This window comes from Humulus lupulus, chromosome 7 (genome assembly GCF_963169125.1).
Source record: "Humulus lupulus chromosome 7, drHumLupu1.1, whole genome shotgun sequence".
Taxonomy (NCBI): Eukaryota; Viridiplantae; Streptophyta; class Magnoliopsida; order Rosales; family Cannabaceae; genus Humulus; species Humulus lupulus.
In genome coordinates this window covers 82496652-82513901 of record NC_084799.1, presented here as the reverse complement: position 1 = coordinate 82513901, position 17250 = coordinate 82496652, and the positions used below count along the sequence as shown (strand labels likewise).

At 31.2% G+C, this 17250-nt stretch overlaps 1 protein-coding gene across 1 annotated transcript; it reads right to left on the bottom strand.

The window, feature by feature from the left end:
- Window positions 1–266: 266 nt before the first annotated feature.
- LOC133791919 (probable pectinesterase 55) lies at window positions 267–16543 on the bottom strand. Its single transcript, XM_062229826.1, has 6 exons — window positions 16299–16543; window positions 15942–16101; window positions 15579–15815; window positions 15219–15469; window positions 14534–14635; window positions 267–543 (listed from the first exon to the last, which is right to left on the bottom strand). Exons 1-6 carry the CDS (start codon window positions 16541–16543, stop codon window positions 267–269), a joined length of 1272 nt encoding a protein of 423 aa, XP_062085810.1.
- Window positions 16544–17250: the final 707 nt, after the last annotated feature.

Sequence of the window (17250 nt, the reverse complement as noted above, 5' to 3'; positions counted from 1 at the left end):
GATTCCTTTGGCTTTTTGTTGGGTCATGTAACTCATTTTTGTTTTACCACAACCCTGATGTTTCTCTTTGTCATCTCTTTTATCCGCTATCTGCAACACACAAATTAATAATCACAAGTGTTAATGAATTATACAAATAAATAATCACAAGTGTTAATGCATTATACAAATAAATAATCACAATTATTAATGAATTATATAACTTACTAAACATGTTTTCTTCTTTTTCTTATTTTATTTTTGGTCGATTCACAATCGACCCATATTCATTCTTTGATGTTGTTTCTAAGATAATCACGATCATTGGTATCGCTATCATTATCATTATCCTGAATATTCTCAACCTGTTCATGTATCGATTGTCCAACAATGAAACAGTCATGATATAAATCATAATTTTCATCGTAATCTTCTTTTTTTGAGAACTTCCACTTGGGAAATGATAAAACGATGGACCAGTTATCATTAACTAGATCAAGTATATAAAGCACTTGTTTTGCTTGGGCAGCCATGATAAAAGGATTGTTCTTACTTCCCTTCTTGCTTAAATCAACAAGAGTGAATCCAAGTTCGTCAGTTTTAACTCCTGTATTGTTGTCTACCCAAGAACATTTAAGAAGAGGAATACGAAATAATGAATAATCTAGATCCCATATTTCTTCAACAATCCCGTAGTATGTCATTGTGCCTCAAATTGGGTTCTTATCTATTGCACTGGAAAAATGTATAGCTTCTGCAACTACACTTACTCCACTATTTTGAGACAGCCGAGCATCATCTCTTGACTTAGTATGAAATCGTTCCCCTTCGACAATGTAAGCTTGATGCTTTATTACATCAATGCTTGCTCCAAGAGATATGCGCTTCAACTCAGTCGACAGTCCATGATTTTTTTTCTCCTAACTTCGTCAAAATTGTATTCTTCAGCCACTGGCAAAACATTTTATTATGCTCATCTATAACCCATTTTTGTTTATTTTTAACCTTGTGTGGAATCATCGACTATAATAACTCTATGTGATCACTGAAACATAAAAGAAATAACAAAAAGTTTAAACAACAAAAAGAAAATCACTACTCTAATATATATGATTGAAATATATTATCTACTTACATTATATATGATTGAATCTCGGGATTATTTTGCAACACAATTAATTGAGCTTGATCTAATTCTGCCCTAGACACGGTGATCACTATTCCGTTCCCTTGTAGTCCTTTATCAACTCCATCTGAGTTATTTCATGGTTTGTTGATTCCGATTGCCTCAACCCCACTCATGTATTCTGAGCAAAATTCTACTGCCTCTTCTGGTATATAACATTCAACCATACTAGCTTCAGGACGATAATGATTACGCACATAACTTTTCAACACCTTCATACTTTTTTCAAATGGATACATCCATCTCGCCCTAACTGGTCCACACAACTTGGCTTCCCTTATTAGATGAACCATTAAATGTATCATAATGTCAAAGAAGGACGGCGGAAAAAAACATTTCAAGGTTGCATAGAGTTTCCACTATCTTACAATGCAATGCATCCAATTTTTTCATTTCTAATTCTATTCGGCATAAATGATTGAAGAATATGCAAACATTCGTCAAACAATCTCGAACTTTTTCGGTAATACTAACCGAATAGCAATCAGAAGTAATTGTTGCATCAACATATGACAGTCATGTGATTTCATACCCATCAGCTTCAAATCTCCCATGGATACCAAGTTTCGAATGTTGGATGAATAGCCATTAACACTTTCATCTCTGCAAATGATTTACATACAACTTTTTTCTCTTCTCTGGACAACATGAAACAAGAAGGAGGTAAATATGTGCGTTTACCTTTCTGTTCAGGTGCTAAATCAGTTCGTATACCCATTTCAACAAGATCTAAACAACTAGTTAAACCATCCTTAGTTTTACCGGGAATATCAAGTAATGTACCTATAATACTTTCACACACATTTTTTTCTATATGCATTACATCCAAATAATGTCGAACAAGTAAATCTTTCCAGTAAGGGAGACGAAAAAAAATTGATTTCCTTTGGAAACATCCATTTACTTTCTTATTTTTCTGCATTTTTCCATACTTGAAATCAATTTTCTCTACTTCTTTAAGAATTTGTTGCCCTGAAAGTGGCAAAGGAGAAACACCTTGTTCTTTATCACCATCAAATGATTTTTTTTCCCTATAATGATGATTTAGGGGCAAATATCGTCTATGACCCATATAACAAATTTTGTGCCCATTCGACAAACGAATAGCCCTTGTGTTAGTGCAACATATTGGACATCCCTGGTAACATTTTGTGCTTAACCCTGATAGATTACCATAAGCTGGGAAATCATTAACAGTCCACAACAAAACATCTTTTGAGTTAAAGACTTCTTTCTTAAAACCGTCATATGCCTCAACACCATTTTCATACAAATCTTTCAAATCATCAATTAATGGTGCCAAATAAACATGTATATCGTGTCCCAGTTGTTTTGGGCCTGAAATCATTAACGTGAGCATCAAAAACTTTCTTCTCATCACTTACCACGGAGGAAGATTGTACATAACAAGGAAGACAGGCCACAAACTATGCCTACTACTTAGAGATTTATGTGGATTTACACCATCGATAGCTAGACCTAGACGAAGATGTCTTGCTTCAGTTTTAAATTATGGATTTAAGTTATTAACTTTTTTCCAAGCCTGCGAATTTGTGGGATGTTGAAGTTTACCATCTTTCACTCGCCTAGTCTCATGCTATATTAAGTTTTTAGAGTGTTCTGCACTTCGATATAATCGCTTAAGCCGCGGAATTAAAGGCAAGTACCACATCACTTTCTGAGGAATAAGTTTCCTAATCTCTCCTTACTCTTGTTAGGATTTTAGCGGGGTGAATCACATTCTGGGCAAGTGTCCATGTCTGCATACTCTTTACGATATAACACACAATCGTTCGGACATGCATGGATCTTCTCATACTTCAAGCCTATGCAATTTAAAGTTTTCTTCACTTCATACGTAGACTCAGGGAAGCAATTATCTGACGGCAAAATCTCTTTCAAAGCAGCTAAAAATTGACTAAAACATTTATCGCTAACTCCATTTTCTGCTTTTATGTTGTAAAAGTTTACCATCGTTGGTAATCTTTGTTTCAGACAACCATTGAATAATGGTTTATCTGCATCTCTAACCAATTTATCAAATTTTGAAGGATCATCAACAAACTCTTCTTGTGCTTCATCGAGCAATTCCATAGGATGATCGTCAAAATCACTATAACCCAAATCATCAATCCCTCGCCTCCCGAATGGATATGGATTATTATTTTTTAATGATTCCCCATGCCAATACCATGTACGATAACTTGTATCAAATCCCCGACAAAATACATGATTTTTTATCATGGTAATATTTCCTTTTGATCCATTACCACAATCTATACATGGACAATGAATTCTTTCCGGATCACTACAATTTGTTTGGCAAAATTCTAAAAATTGGTTGAATCCGTCTTGAAATTGTTGTGTTTCTCTATTCTCAAGAATCCATGACTTATCCATAATGATAATATCTACCTAATTCCTAAGTCGATAACGAAAAGAAAATTAATATTGTAATTGAAGAAATTATGTTCAATTAATAAATTATAAAATGAAATGGGCAGAGTTTCATTTATTTTTATAACATATCCAAAATTCATATGTATATACAATTTCAACATAAACAAAAACATAATTATTACATATATTAACTTATAAAACATGTTCAATTAATATCATAAAAAAAAATTTGGGCAGAGTTTCCTCTGTATTTATAGCATATCCCAAGTTATCTACCTATAAATTCACATCAAACAAAATATATAACAAACAACATGCATGTTCTCAACCATAAGTGACCGCAACACATACATAATTCGCAGAACCTACTTCACTAAAACACACATGTTATCAACCTTCTGTTATCTCCGCAGCACACAATTTTATCTCAGAACCTATTTCACTACGGATGAATATCTAATATATTCAAACTCCTCTAACAATAGTTTGTAAATATAAAAAAAAAAATTAAGTAGTAATTATTACTCACCTTCAAAATTAATCTTCAACAATTTCAACACACCTCACACTCAAACAAATATTTCCTACAATAAAATTTTAAACATTAGTAAATATATGGTAATTGAATTGATCTTAAAATAATATAATTAACAAAAATATACTTTAAAAAGCCATTACCTAAATAATATACAAAATTATGTAAGCAATAATATTTTAATATAAAAAATTATGTAAACAGCATTATTATAAATAAAATAATACAAAAAATACCCTAAAACCAAAAAATACATTAAAAAAATCAAGTTATAGTGATCAATACATGTTTTAACACTACAAAAAAGGAGACTTTTGCCGGCGCAAATTTGCGCCGGCAAAAGTATGGTTTTGCGCCGGCAAAGAATTGCGTCGTATCTCCGTCGCTAATGTCACTTTTGCCGCCGCAAATATAATGCGCCGGCAATGGACTTTTTTGGCGACGAAAAAATACGCCGGTGAAAATATAAATGCGCCGGTAAAAAAATCTGTCACGATATTGTGGAAAACACTTTTAGCGGCGCAATAATGCGCCGGCAATAGTTTAATTTTTTAGTGGCGCATTTTTGCGCCGGTAAAAGTGTATATGTGAAGGTAAGATTGAAACTCTTTGCCGACGTAATTTTGCGCCGGTAAAAGTATTTTTAAAATAATAATTTTTATTAAATTATTAATATTATTTTCAATATATTAATATTAATTAATAATTTTAAATTTTAATATATTAATAATTATTTAATTTTTTAGTAATATTATTTAATTAGAAATAAAAATAAAATTAAAATTTTATAAATAAATAAACAAAAAATTACAACTATTAATATTTATTGTCTCCACCAAACATTAAAATATAAAAGTAATTTAGTAAAATAAATGTCTCATAAATTAAATTTTAAATAAATAGAAAAAAAGTTCTACAAATGAGTACTGGCCGCCTCATCATTCCCGCCCCCATCAGCATCATCGTCCTCGTCCGAATCCTGGTCTGGTAAGTCAACAGTAAAACCAGGAGCCAATTGACCAACCTGCTTCAACAAAGCACTGAGCAGGAGATCTTGACGCCGTTGACGACTCTCAAGTTTAGTCGTATGCTTCTTTAGGTTCTGATTTTCTAGCATAATGTCCTGATTTTGCTGCAAAATGGTGTCCACTTCAGGTGGCAATTGCCCGGACATTTGAGAAGTTGACGAAGATGCTGCCCTCTTTGCGCCAATTGCCTTCAACCTAGGCAACCCCCCAAACCCTTTCTTATAACGCGAGCGGGGTCCAAGGACATCCGTGACAATATCCATATCAGGCGGGAAATGACCGTCGACATTATCGCCGACACAAGAAGCAGCAGATGATGCAGGGGCCGTACTCTGCGATGCTCGACGTTCGGTCATCTCATTCTGCACAATAAAAAGCACGTATTTCGAATTCCAATATAACATTATTTGAAAACCTAACTTATAAATTTTTAATATAACAACATATAAAATATAACTTTATTATCTATCTGCCAACATCCTATCATTAATGACTGCAGACCAGTGACTGAAAAAGAATGTAATTAATTTTGTTCCCGTATCAGGGAGCAAGTGGGCTAAAGTAAATTTGGTCATGAAAATCCATATCTGAATCAAAATCATGAAGATGTTGTTGATATATACGGTAAGTGCAGTTAATTCCATTAATGAGGAATTTACGTCTCCAAACATATACATCAACTATATTTACATGTTTTTGATTCAGATATGGATTTTCATGACCAAATTTACTTTAGTCCACAAGCTCCCTGATACGGGGACAACATTAATTACATTCTTTTTTTATCTTAGTCCACAATCATTAATCATAAAAATATTGGCACATAGATTATAAAGATTTCATTGTTAAAAATTTAATTAATAATTAATAAATAATTACTAATTGACAACAACAATTAATAATTAATATTTATTAATTATTTACTAAACTTTTTTAAAGTTAAATGATCATAAATTAGTTAAGGTTATGCAACTTACATGTTTTGTCGCCGCTGCATCACTAATCCACTTATCCTTCTTCTTGTGCAGGTGCTCGAATGTGTCGATCATGCTCGGGAGCTGGCCAGTAGATGGGTCCATCTAAAAAAGCAAATTATTTAAACATTGTGACATTTATAATATTTTCGTAAATGTAAGGATATAAGTTATTATAATTTACGTGATCATAAACATGGGCAACGATGGATTTGGAACCGTGTCCTCCTGGTATGGTCATTTTAGCTCGAGCTTCTTTATTTTTCTTCGATATACGCTTCAAAAAGAAAACAGTACTCATTAATCTAAATTGTAATTTTATAATTAAAAATTAATGTAAAATGTACGGCATACCTGGTGAGAATCAGAAACCCAAAAATCACACAGAACTGCCCAATCAGAAGAAGTGATCGACACAAAAGGTTTTGACTTCGCTCTCTCATTGTCCACCTCTCCTCCAACATCTACCCAGTGTTTCTTCATCGTGTGGCGCCAATCAGTCAGATGTTTTTGCATTTGTCTTACCATGGCATCGTTGATTACTGGATTGTCTTCTGGATAAATGAATTTTTCCTAAAATCACAATTAAAATTGGAATTTGTTAAAATATTTTGAAGATAGACAAAATATTTAATAATGAGTTATTAAAGGTTTAAAGAATGCTTACAGATAGTCTCTTTCGAATAACTTCGATATCAGCTGGTTTTACTTGTTCCCAAGCTAGTGTAGTTGGGGGTACGGTGCTACGCAAATAACGAGCCATAGAATTGTTGAACCACTTGCCGTACTTTTGAATAGCTTTTCCAGTTTCTTTATCAAACTCTACTTTCAAATGAGTAACTTTTTTGATGGCCAGCTCCTTCTCGATATTGGCACCGTAATAAGCTCCCCTGCCTCTCTTGGAGCCACCACCTGTGTCATTACTTGTTTCGGCCATTCTACATTAAAATATTCATTAATTAACTAATTCAAATTATGTATGTCTATTGTTTTTTGTTATAAAATTAACATTTATTCATTATGGTATTTCCAAACCTACCCTATTCCGACCTAGTGGATCCCTTGGAGATAGTAAGAAGTCATGTACTTCTCCTCAGTTTTTTAAAATGTTTATCAAACATTTTAAAAAAATGAGGAGCAGTACATGAATACATTGTCTATCCCCAAGACATCCACTAGGTGCATCACTATTATTTTTTGTTATTGAATTAACATTTTATTACTTATTGTCTTTCCTAACCTACCCTATTCCGACCTAGTAGATCCCTTGGAGATAGTAAGCAGACATGTGCGACTACACACTTTTTCAAAATATTTCATCAAACATTTTGAAAAAATGAGTAGCAGTACATGAATACATTGTCTATCCCCAAGGCATCCACTAGGTGCATCACTATTATTTTTTGTTATTGAATTAACATTTTATTACTTATTGTCTTTCCCAACCTACCCTATTCCGACCTAATAGATTCCTTGGAGATAGTAAGCAGACATGTGCGACTACCCATTTTTTCAACATATTTCATCAAATATATTGAAAAAATGAGTACCAGTACATGAATACATTGACTATCCCCAAGGCATCCACTAGGTGCATCGCTATTATTTTTTGTTATTGAATTAACATTTTATTACTTATTGTCTTTCCCAACCTACCATATTCCGACCTAGTAGATCCCTTGGAGATAGTAAGCAGACATGTGCGACTACCCATTTTTTCAACATATTTCATCAAATATATTGAAAAAATGAGTACCAGTACATGAATACATTGTCTATCCCCAAGGCATCCACTAGGTGCATCACTATTATTTTTTGTTATTGAATTAACATTTTATTACTTATTGTCTTTCCCAACCTACCCTATTCCGACCTAATAGATCCCTTGGAGATAGTAAGCAGACATGTGCGACTACCCATTTTTTCAACATATTTCATCAAATATATTGAAAAAATGAGTACCAGTACATGAATACATTGACTATCCCCAAAGCATCCAATAGGTGCATGTGTACCTATATCTAATACTATCATTAATTAATGATAATAAATAAACTTTTCATTGAATTAAATAAAAAGTTACATACACTTGTTTAAATTACATATCACTGTCCTCGTCATCACTAACTACAACATCATTACGAACATCACTATCACTATCACTATCACTATCACTATCACTACATTGACTATCCCAGGATGTCTAATCAGCAAATTCTCTAATTGCTTCAAAACATCATCACTGGAGTAATGTTTCGGTGGTGGCCTGAGTTCCCTGTTACCGTCGAATAGTGCTCGTTTGCTCCTCCATTCATGATCCATATCAAGAAATCTCCTATGGCCAATGTATGCAATTTTACTTCTAATCCCTACAGAGGGAGTTTCTTCATTGCATGTGGGACACGCCTTGTACCCTTTTGTGCTCCACCCAGACATCATAGCATAAGCTGGGTAGTCGTTAATGGTCCACAAGACTGCTGCACGCATATTGAACAATGTACTATTGTATGCATCTCTTGTCTCGACACCATTCATCCATAACTCCTTCAACTCGTCAACCAAAGGTCTCATATAGACATCGATATCTTTTCCAGGTGAAGAAGGACCTGGAATAAGAATAGACAACATTAATGACTGTGGTTTCATGCACTTCCACGGCGGCAAGTTGTATGGGACAAGTATTACAGGCCACATGCTGTAAGAGTTGCTCATGTTCCCAAAAGGATTGAAACCATCTGTAGCCAACCCAAGCCTAACATTTCGAGGTTCGGCTGCGAAAGATGGGTACAACTCATCAAGGTGCTTCCACGCCTTACTGTCAGCGGGGTGCCTCATCACACCATCTTCCCTTGGCCTTTTAGAATAGTGCCATCTCATATCCTCTGCAGTATATCTGGAACTGTACAGCCTTTTCAATCTCGGCGTCAACGGAAAGTACCGCATGACCTTATGGGCCACTTTCTTCCCGTTCCCACGATTATCTTGCCAGCGACACTCACCACAAACCGGACAGAATTCCAAATTCGCATTCTCCTTCCAAAACAGTGCACAGTCATGCTTGCAAGCATCGATGGACTCATATCCCAATCCAATACTCCGCAACTTTGCCTTCGCCTCATAGTTAGACTTAGGTAAAATTGTTCCGTCAGGCATAGCGTCGACTAACAATTCCAGCAAACCATCAAAGTAATGATTGCTGCACTTGTTAATTACTTTGAGATGCATCAGCTTCACCAAGAAGTTCAACGCGGAATACTTTCGGCAACCCGGGTACAGTTCACTTGACATCTCCTTAAATAAATTGTCATACTTGTCGCGATGTTGAGGATCATCTTGGGGAGGATCATTATAGTTTCCATGGGGAACGTCATCTTCAGCGTAAACATCCTCCAGGATATCCGCTATCTCATCTCTATCATGATCTCGTACCACAGCTGGTGGCGACGGCAGCGCCTCTCCATGGTAATGCCACACTTTGTAGGACTGTACGATGCCATTGTTGAATAAATGCATCGAAATTGCATTTATAGGCTGGAACTTAACATTCCCACATTTCTTGCACGGACAGCGAACCAAACCCTGATCGTTCAACTGATTTTTGGCGATATCGAAGAACTCCTTAACACCATTTCTATACTCCAGAGACCAACGATTCCTCGCACTCATCCAGCTTCTGTCGCTTGCCATCTTTAAGCGAAATAATTAAGAAAATATTAATAATTGTCTTAAAATAAGGGAAATGATAGTCAAAGTATTTCATGACTGTTTGTCTCCCTAATTATCACTAACTGATAATAATATCCTATCTCTGGCAAAAATAATTATTTATAGAGATATTTCCGGCTAAATTACTCAAACTTACAACTTACTAACACTTAAATGACACGTGACACCACATGATTGGTACACATTATTATTATTATTATTTTAAATAATTTTTCATAAAAAAAAACATTTTATATTTTTTATTTTTTTTAAAAAATCCAATTTATTGTTTTCCAATTTAAAGGTAACAAAAAATAATTTTTTTTTTCATTTTTTACAAAAAAAAAATCAAATTTGCTGCTTTTAATCAATTATTTAGGATTAAGTAAAAAAAATATTTAATCTTAAATTATTGCTTAGATTTTAAACAAAATTACTTAATCTTTAATTGAAAACAAGTAGACAAAATGATAAATAGGAAGATTTTAATAATAATAAATTAAAAATTTTGAGGATATTAACAATATAAAATTAAATTTTAAAAAAAATGTATTTTTCATACTTAATCTTAAGTTGAAAAAAATTTTGAATTTTTTTTTAAAAAATGTAAATTTTATTTTTTTGTTAAATTAAAAAATATTTTAAGAATAATAACAAATTTTATCAATCATGTACTGCCACGTGTCCGTTGACTAGTCTACTTTAACATTTACTTATTTATTACTTTTAATTTAAAATTAATTTAATTATACATTAATCTCCATTTTGTAATTTTTTATTAAATTCTTTAATTTGTATTGGATTATTTACTTAATCAATAATAATTTTATTATATTTATATTTTATTAAATCATTTATATTTTTAACTTTTTCAATTACAAAACATCTAATATTAATGTTAAAATTAATTATTAATTATTAATTATTATGATTGGTAATTTTATTTTATTTAAATTATAGTTAAAAATTATTTTTTTGATGAATTTTTAATTATACTTAAATATTTATTTAATTAATTATTAAACTTTTATTAATTTTACTAACTCCAACAAAAATTGGGCAGCATAACGACTATATTTCAAACTATCCCAAAAATTTAAAAACCTACAAATTAAACACATATATAACCAGAATAGTCCCAGAGCAATATACAGAACATTCTCATAACATGCACAACATAAACCAAGATTAATAACATATATCAAATCTTTCTATATCAGTAACATCAAAACAATTTATTTAGTAAATATTTATAAACAAATAATATTTAATATAAAAAATATAATATATATTTTTTTTTAATATACATAATCTAATCTATTTTTTAATATACATATTAAGCATTAAAATTAAAAAAATATACATTCTCAAATCAAATTTTTTTTAATAAATACTAAAATTATATTTTCTTTTTCATTATTAATATCATTTTTTTAAAACTACACATTTATTTATTTTATAAACAGAAAAATATAATTATAATAACAAATATCACACACATACATTTATATTAATCAATTTCTACAAAAATTTAACATTAAATAAACATATATACACACCCATTTACAGAAATACATAAACATATATCCATATACAAACATATATACAGATATATAAAAAAAAAAAAAACAAATTTAAGTATATATATATATATTCAGATATAACTAATATATATATATATATTCGGATATAACTAATATATATAAATATATACATATATATAAACTAATATATATAAATATATACATATATATATTCGGATATAACTAATATATATAAATATATACATATATATATAATCATATATAAATATATATATAAACCGAAATATATATAAACATATATAAATATATATATAAACTAACCTTTGCATTTGTTTCACCGAGAGAGTTACAACACACCTGTTCATAGGGAGAGAATAACAAAAAAAAAATACAATTACAAAACATAATATTGAGAAAAAAATCCAAAAATGTTAAAAAATTTCTCATTTTACTAACCTTGAGAGATGCTTCAATATATAACTTGAGCCACGGCGTGGGATTATGGGACACCGGTGGTCGGAGACTATCACAGAGGAGAGAGAGAGAGCTTTGCTTTCACAAACACAGAACAGAAATGGGGAAGAAGGAGGCTGCGGCTGAGATATATCGTTAAGACTTTTGCCGGCGCGTTTCGTTGCGCCGGCAAAAGTCTAAAACTGCGCCGGCAAAAGTGTTTAAGTAAACCCTAAAGTAAAACGATGTCGTTTTAATTATCTCGACTTTTGCCGGCGCGTTTGTTCACTTTTGCCGGCGCAACGAAACGCGCCGGCAAAAGTAAGCCCACCTACTTTTTATTTCAAACGTGTAAAAATTTAAAAACACGTTGACTTTTGCCGGCGCGTTAGGTGAAATGCGCCGGCAAAAGTTTGTACGCTTATTTTGAAAAATCTGGCATTACTTTTGCCGGCGCAACCCCGACTTGCGCCGGCAAAAGTCATCTTTTCCGGCGTTAATTGCGCCGGCATAGGATTTGATTTTTGCCGGCGCAATTCATGAATTGCGCCGGTGAAAGTGATTTTTGCCGGCGCAATTACGAATTACGCCGGCAAAGAACTGGTTTCTTGTAGTGTAAACAATGAAAATGTCTTCTAATCCTATATAAACTTTCAAAAATGTTAGAAAAAACTTTGAAAATAACCATATAAACATACATTGAAACCCCCATTAAACCCACTCAATATTTCTTCATTTTTACCCTAAAACTTCAAAATAAATCAAGATTAAGTATATTTACATGATTTCAAGCTTTAATATGCAAGAAAATGAAAAAAAAAATAGACAAAATGGGGCTTACCCGTGGCTAGGCACGGTGGTGGAGCGCCGTGTGTCTCTCTGTGAAAATGAAAAATGCAATATGAGAGGGAAGAGTAGGGTCTTGGGTTGATGTAGGAGGAGGGAAGGCTTTTCTCCGCGGTTCTATACCCAAAACCGCCGAGAAAAGTGACTCACTTCAAACTTTTCACTGCGTTTTTTTTAAATCGCAATAAAATAGGACGCAGACATTAAATATAATTTTTTCGACTCTTTCAACCTTTTCTCTGCGCTTTTTATTTATTGTTGAAAAAAACCGCAGAAAAAGCCTATATTTGTAGTAATGCAAAGTGGTCAACCAAGAAGAATAAAAGAGTAGATCTCTTAGAGTTGAAGTATATTAAAGTATGAGAATTCCTACTTATACTATGATTATGAATATAGCCTTTAAAATTGTAATATCTTTTTATTTGAAAAAGACAAGATTTAAAAAAAAAAAATTAAATAAGTCAAAAGTCTATAGCTCTACTTGAGAAGTTCTAATCTACTTCATAACTGATTCAAGATTTTCTTCTACATCAATAATATTCTCCAAGAGAAGACCTACAAGTAAATCTTTTGAATTCACATGAATAAACTCAAAAGCCCGGGGCAATTTTTATGTGATAAATATCACATTTACGCACGTGGCATGATTGGTCAGTAAGATTATTTATTTCATGAATTATTTTATATGTATTTTTGTAAGATAAATTCAAATAAGTCTACATTTGAATTTATATGATTATTATATTGTAACAAATGTGAAGATATTTATAATGTATACATCTCCAAATTACCAAGTCTACCCCATGCTTCACTATAGCTAGAGTTAAAGTTCATTTGTAAAATAGATTTGAAGTTCTAATTCTTCATAAAACATTTGCTCTTAATTTGTAATTACTTTTCTCTATAGTGAAAACAGTGGACGTAGGCTCGAGATTATAGCTAAACTACTATAAATTGTTTGTGTTCTTTACTTATTTTTCACAAATTTTATTTTGATCTTATTTTCTCGCACAAGTCTTCTCTAAGAAATTTGTGCACCTCTGATTGATAATTTTACTTGTGAACAATGTATATAGTATTAAATATAAATTAATCGTTAATATATTTTTATCATTATTATTTTTAAATATCTTGAATAATTATATTTTTATTTTTTTATACAAAAATAATAATAATTAATTTTCTACTACCAAAAAATAGGCCTTCACCCTAACTAATTTCATAATAATAATAAAAGATAAAATTAGTCCTTAACTAAAGGGAGGCCTCAGGCGCAACACCTATTTTGCCTAAGGCGACAGCCGGGTGCTCTATGCAAACAGAGATTAAATTGTGTCGACAAAGATGAAGTAAAATGGCCTAACGCGCCAGCAAATTAAAATAATCTTATTTGACCATTTTTATTAATTATTTTATGTTGAGAGAAATGCTAAACAACATTCTACTGTACCTGCACCATATACCACTATTAGCGTAAGTTAATATAATGTCACATATCTTAATTAAATTAAATTAAAATAAAAATATTTAAGACTCGATATTAAATCACACCAATAGTATTAAAATAAATTTAAAATATTTAATAATTTTTTAAATAAAAATTAATATAAAAAAGAGTTAATAATTAAGTCATATTAATTGAAACCTCAAACTAATCATCATACTGCAAAACACAACGCATAACGCGTCAAATTAGCATTTGATATATAATTGCACCATATTGATACATATGAAATCTTAAAATAGTAAAAACAAAAACACATAAAAATTATTTGATGCCAAATATAGTAATATGTGGTGATGTTATTTAGCTAGTTGAATTATAAGCTGGTTGCTTTTGTAGCCATCCATCTTGGTTAATGAAAGTATTTATATTAAGCAACCATTTCCTTTCCGCACGTGATAATTTCTTCTCCCAATGCACTCTTTGAGATTTGTTGGCTCCAGGGCCAAAACATAAGTCCTCCGCAAAAGTTATTGTTTTCCTATTTATTTGTACACAAACAAAACACGCAGATTAATTATTTTAAATAAATATACTAATAATATTCTTCATAAATATATATATATACTTACACAGTAAAAATATGTGATTTTTCTTCTGAAAAAAAATATAAATCATGGGTGTGAATTTTAAGTGAAAATTTAGTGTGTAACTATTATATAATCCTAGTTATATATATGGAATATTTTTTAATGGTTATTACTCGTATATGAGTACTAATAATTATGATGATATAGCAATATAGTGACTTGGTATAGCAAGTCACCATCAGGTAAATATTCTTTAGAAATTGACATGTATTTGAAAAATGAAAAATTTACAATATTATATTTTCTTAATAAATACACGTTTTTCATCACGTAACATTTTAGAAAATTTAAAAAAATTAAAATTTATTTTTAGAAATATTAATTAAAAATTATAAATATAAATCATTGATATTAATTCAATAATTAATATTAAAGTAATTATGGGTAGTAAACACCCATGTATATTATGTTTAATTGGGAAGAAAAAACGTTAAATATATACATTTATTTATTTATGTATAATAAATATCTTACTCGTGACCTGTGTAGTTCCAGGCGTCCCAACCCTGAGGCAAGACAATATCACTCATATATGTCCTGTAAAACAAGACCCTAGAATGGGATCTATATGCCCTGCCTAATAATGTAGGACCTGACCCCTTGATGGTGTTAGCACGGAATACATAGCCTGTAGTTTCTTTCGAAGTTTCTCTGCCTTGAGCTGTTATATAACCGTTACTATGCCCGGGACCCAAAAGTGAAGTGTCAACATATAAGTTGCATCTCTGCCAGGCCAATAACAATTAATGAATATATAATTGGATTAATTAATATATGATTAGTTATATATTTATTTAAGAACATGATATATATGTATATCCATATAATTAATACCTCATAATAGGACTGCGCATTGCCAAAAATGAAGTCTATTGCACCTTCGATATAACAATTCTCAAAATAGTGACGGCCAAGGGCATCAAATAATGTGTCTTGTACGCTAATGAAAGAACAAGCGTAAAAGCTCACTTTGTCTCCCTCAACAAGAGCAGCTGGTGCCCATATAATTGCCTCTTTAGTCCCATCATCATCATTATCATCAGGACTCTTTACATCATGGTTATAAAAATTCTGCACGTTTAATTAAACCTACCCAATTAATTATAGTTATAATTAAGGCCATATACCCATTCATAGAAAAAACAATAACAAGTGTGTATATAATTAGTCATATATATATATATATGATCAGCTAACCTTGAATGTAATTTTGCTTGCGGCAATATTATCTGCGTGGGATGAAAACGTGGGGCTTTTAACGACATCGCCAGCATCTCCCCATGCAATTATCGTGTTTCTGCTACTTTCTCCTTCCAAAAAGATGAATTGTTTCTCTCTCTTTATTGATACTTTTTCACTGTAATCATAAGCAATTAAAGAATTATACTACATATATTTATACATAACATAATAGAATGCAACAAAATTCTTGCTTTAGCTAGCTATATATATGTTATTACGAGTTTAAAACTAATAATGTAACATTCCTCATCACTTACCAAAAAATGTAGTATGCTCTAATATAAGTTGGTATATATATTAGTTGTTACTTACGTGTAAGTAGCAGCTTTAATATGGATGCGAACCCAGGACATGTTTTCGTCTGGTACCGAATCAATGGCCTGTTGCACAGTGGTGAAGTTTCCTTTGCCTGACTTGTCCACCGTTATGGTTTTCATTGTAAAATCTTTACGATCATTAGTATTGGTATAGTGAGCTGAAGAAGCAGTGCCACTCAACATGAAGATGAGTGTTATGGTGCAGAAGAGATTTATGAAGTTGTAGTTATTAAACTTCATCTTCGTACATATATACACCTGCCTTTTTGTTATTATGTATATGGATACTAAACTTATATATATATATATATACACAAAACATAAGAGATGTATTCTTTTTAAAAATAAATAATAAATCAATCAATGACTAAAAAGATAAAAATGACCAGATTACTCCGTATTGTTTGTATATACAGATAGAACTTTTTGTTTTGACAAGTTGTTAAAATAAACTAAAATATAATTCAAATGGTAAAAGAAAATATAATAGAATTAAATATTAGGGACAAATTGAGATAATCCACCAGATTTTTTTTCTTTTTAAAGATTTAATAATACTTATCAACAAAAATCCTAAATGGCAACCTAGAAAATTTGCATTCATATTCAAATATTATTAGGCTGGATTATATAATTTATAAGGAAGCATGTCAACAACACATTTTGGTAATTGTATTGAATTAATTAATATGGATTTCATACCTTTTATGAGCAAAAAGACAACTATTTTTCTTCAATTATACTAATTAATAATATTTCGTTTATAATCGACATTACAAAAGATAAATGTTGGGTTTATAATTACCCCAAAAATAATCTTTTTATTTTTTCTTCAAAAATCATATATATATTTGCCCCTCCTGCTTAAATTTATTATTCTTCTATTATTATGACTTCATTTTGTATTCATAAGGTATTATTGGATTGGTTTTGCATTTTTTTAGCGT